Source organism: Lactuca sativa, chromosome 5 (assembly GCF_002870075.4).
Source record: "Lactuca sativa cultivar Salinas chromosome 5, Lsat_Salinas_v11, whole genome shotgun sequence".
Taxonomy (NCBI): Eukaryota; Viridiplantae; Streptophyta; class Magnoliopsida; order Asterales; family Asteraceae; genus Lactuca; species Lactuca sativa.
In genome coordinates, this window is record NC_056627.2 from 82,047,707 (window position 1) to 82,050,536 (window position 2,830).

The 2,830-nt window shown below is 37.0% G+C and overlaps 1 protein-coding gene across 1 annotated transcript in view; it reads left to right on the forward strand.

Annotated features, from left to right (window-relative positions):
• Window positions 1-342: 342 nt before the first annotated feature.
• LOC111886690 (uncharacterized) overlaps window positions 343-2,830 on the forward strand; it is a 5,272-nt gene continuing 2,784 nt past the window's right edge. The window contains exons 1-6 of the mRNA XM_052771616.1: window positions 343-377; window positions 1,126-1,216; window positions 1,286-1,348; window positions 1,659-1,708; window positions 1,806-1,833; window positions 1,957-2,045. Of these exons, the coding sequence (XP_052627576.1) occupies window positions 343-377; window positions 1,126-1,216; window positions 1,286-1,348; window positions 1,659-1,708; window positions 1,806-1,833; window positions 1,957-2,045 (356 nt within the window). The remainder of the gene's footprint in view (window positions 378-1,125; window positions 1,217-1,285; window positions 1,349-1,658; window positions 1,709-1,805; window positions 1,834-1,956; window positions 2,046-2,830) is intronic.

The window sequence follows — 2,830 nt, forward strand, 5'->3', positions numbered from 1 at the left end:
TGTGATCTTATTGATGGAGCGAATATCAACACAATTACACCAAGTACCATCATTTCTAGGAGTCAACAAAGAAGGAACAACCCATGGGCTCATGCTCTCTCGAACATGACCTTTGTAAATTAATTCCTCCACCATTTGTCCCAGCTCCTCATGCTCTCCGAGACTCATTCTGTAATGTGGCCTATTAGGCAACTGGGCTCCTGGTTGTAAATCAATATGATGTTAGATGTCACCTAAAGGTGGCAAACCATCAGGTGACTACACTACTACAAAAGACCCTTTTATGACGCGCAAACGACGACACTCAGTAATTTATGTTACGCAAAAGAGTGTGACCTTAAAATGGTGTCATCTCTTCAAAAAATTGAAGTATTTAGGTCACACATTATAGCGTGCCCTTAAATTAGTGTCTCAAAGAAAAAAATTAAAAATGCGGAGGGCGCTTTATATTAAATGTGCGTCCTATATAACTGTCGCCTTTTAATTTTAATGAAACGCACGCTCGTTACAAAAATCGAGGTACATAAATATCCTAGGGCTTTTTAAACAAAAATCAAAACACTCACTGAATCACTCACTACATTCTCTACAATCGATCATCGACTCTTTCCTCACCTTGCAAACAACGTCTCCTCTGACGACGTTAGTTAGGTTACTTCTCCTCCGGCTAACTTCACCTCGCGGACGACCTCGCAAAAGAAAGTCGACACAAGGGGATGAAGCACCTGGTAGCCTTGAATCTGATGATAAATTGAACATATTCGAGGGTTTCTCACCTTCTGAAGCTTCTCAAGTTGAACACAAGGTAACATTACAAGAAAAACGATGCTCTTAGTTGGGTTTCTCACCTTTCGTTGCTTCTCAAGTTGAACACAAGGTGACATTTCAAGAAAATCGCAATTCTAGGTTTTTTTCACACATCTGGTTCGAGATCAATTTCTCCGTTGATCTTTCTCTCTCTCTCTCTCTCTCTCTCAAAACATCAAACAATTTCTCAATTTCTCCTAGGTTTCCATCTTTCATCTTGTTTTCATCTGTGACCCCTTGATCGTCTCCTTCTCTCCTCAGCGTTTCATCTGCCACCATCTGTGAAATTTTTACTTTTCTTGTTCCCTTCAATTTCAGTTTTAGCTTAAGTGATGTACAATTCGTTAACTTGTGCTATTTCATGCAGCTTGATATGCTACAAGAAGAGAATGACAATGTCCTTGAGAAGGTGGGTTCTAATTATGGTATTCTTTGTTTATATATATTTGGTCTTCAATGTTTAATTTATATTGTGCAGCTCAGGTTTGTTGAAGAAAGTTGTCAGGATGTAGAGATGAGGGTTAAGGAGCATGAGAAGCAGGTGCACACCCATATTCTTCTTATTTTGTGTCTGTCATATATTGGGATATAAAAGGTTACATACTTCCTATTCCCACTATAAAAGGTTACATACTTCCTATTCCCACTGAAATAATAAATATGCTCTAATCTAATCGTTTCACTATTTTGAACTTAAGAGTTATGACACTCATATCCCTATTTATTATTTAAATGTGAGCCCCTTCTTTTATTCACTTCACTAGCTATTAGTTTTTCCTTGAGTTAATATGGTCTTGGTAGTTGTGTCTCACCACTTGCCATCATTCTTAATCTTTCAACATATCATTTAGGTGGCTGCTCTTGGTGAAGGAATATCTTTGGAAGCGAAATTGTTAAGCAGGTTAATAATATCTTATCAAATACATTAGTGCCATTGTATTTTCTTTATTGTTGCCTTCTCCAAAACGCTAATCTATGCAATTTCAATGTGTTTCTAGGAAGGAAGCTGCATTGAGCCAAAGAGAGGTAGCTATATCTGTTAAATGATTTATTTTTTCGCTCATCTTATGTTCTTGAAGTTACTGGCCTTTAGACAGTTGATAATATATATATTTACTTCTTACCACTGATTTACTTGTACATTGACAGGATGCACTGAAAGAGGCCAAAAAAGCTAAAGATGGAGTAAACGAAAGAATAGAGTTTCTGATGCATCGAGTGTTAGGAGTACAAAAGAGGTGAAACCCAGAATTAACAAGTTAAAGGATGCAATTGAAGTACCATTGCTTAAGAAGCTTGGACTAGTTAGAAAGAATAGAGTATATCAAGTATAAAAGAACAGTATATGTTGAGGAGGTAATTTTGATGATGATTTTGTATGGGTATTTATAAACTTAATAGTGAGTTACACGTAGGGGCGTAGTTAGCATACGGTAAGGTAGGTCCTAGGACCTACCTTTTTTTTTAATTGAACAAGAATATATAGAAAAAAAAAAATAGGAACTACCTAATATTTATAAAAAGACCTACCTAATTATTTTTGGTAAAATAAATTTATCATCAGCCCATATATTTTATATTTAACAGCCCAACATCTTACCCCACTTTCACTAATCAATAGCCCAATCCAATTATTAAAAAAAAGGAAAGGAAAGGAAAATAGAAACGGAACGACGCTCATACCCCTCGCTGTTGTGCTAAACTGCTTCGTTTCCTGATCAAAAATCGACACCGCTTTTTACCTTCTCCATTCGCCGACTGTCGTTCGGCCAAGTCGTCGGCTGTCTGCCACCGCCGGCCGCCGTCTCCCTCCGGCCGTCAATGAGCCCAGCGACAGCTTCCAAGTGATCATCTACAACAGGTTTGTAATTTATAAATTGCAATTTTATATGAATTACGATCGACTCATCATCATTGATTACATTTATTTGATTTGTATAATTGTATAATTCTTCACCAAAAGACAAAAGTTGTGGAATATGGAGTTAAAAACACACAGTTATGGAATATGGATGCTGATACA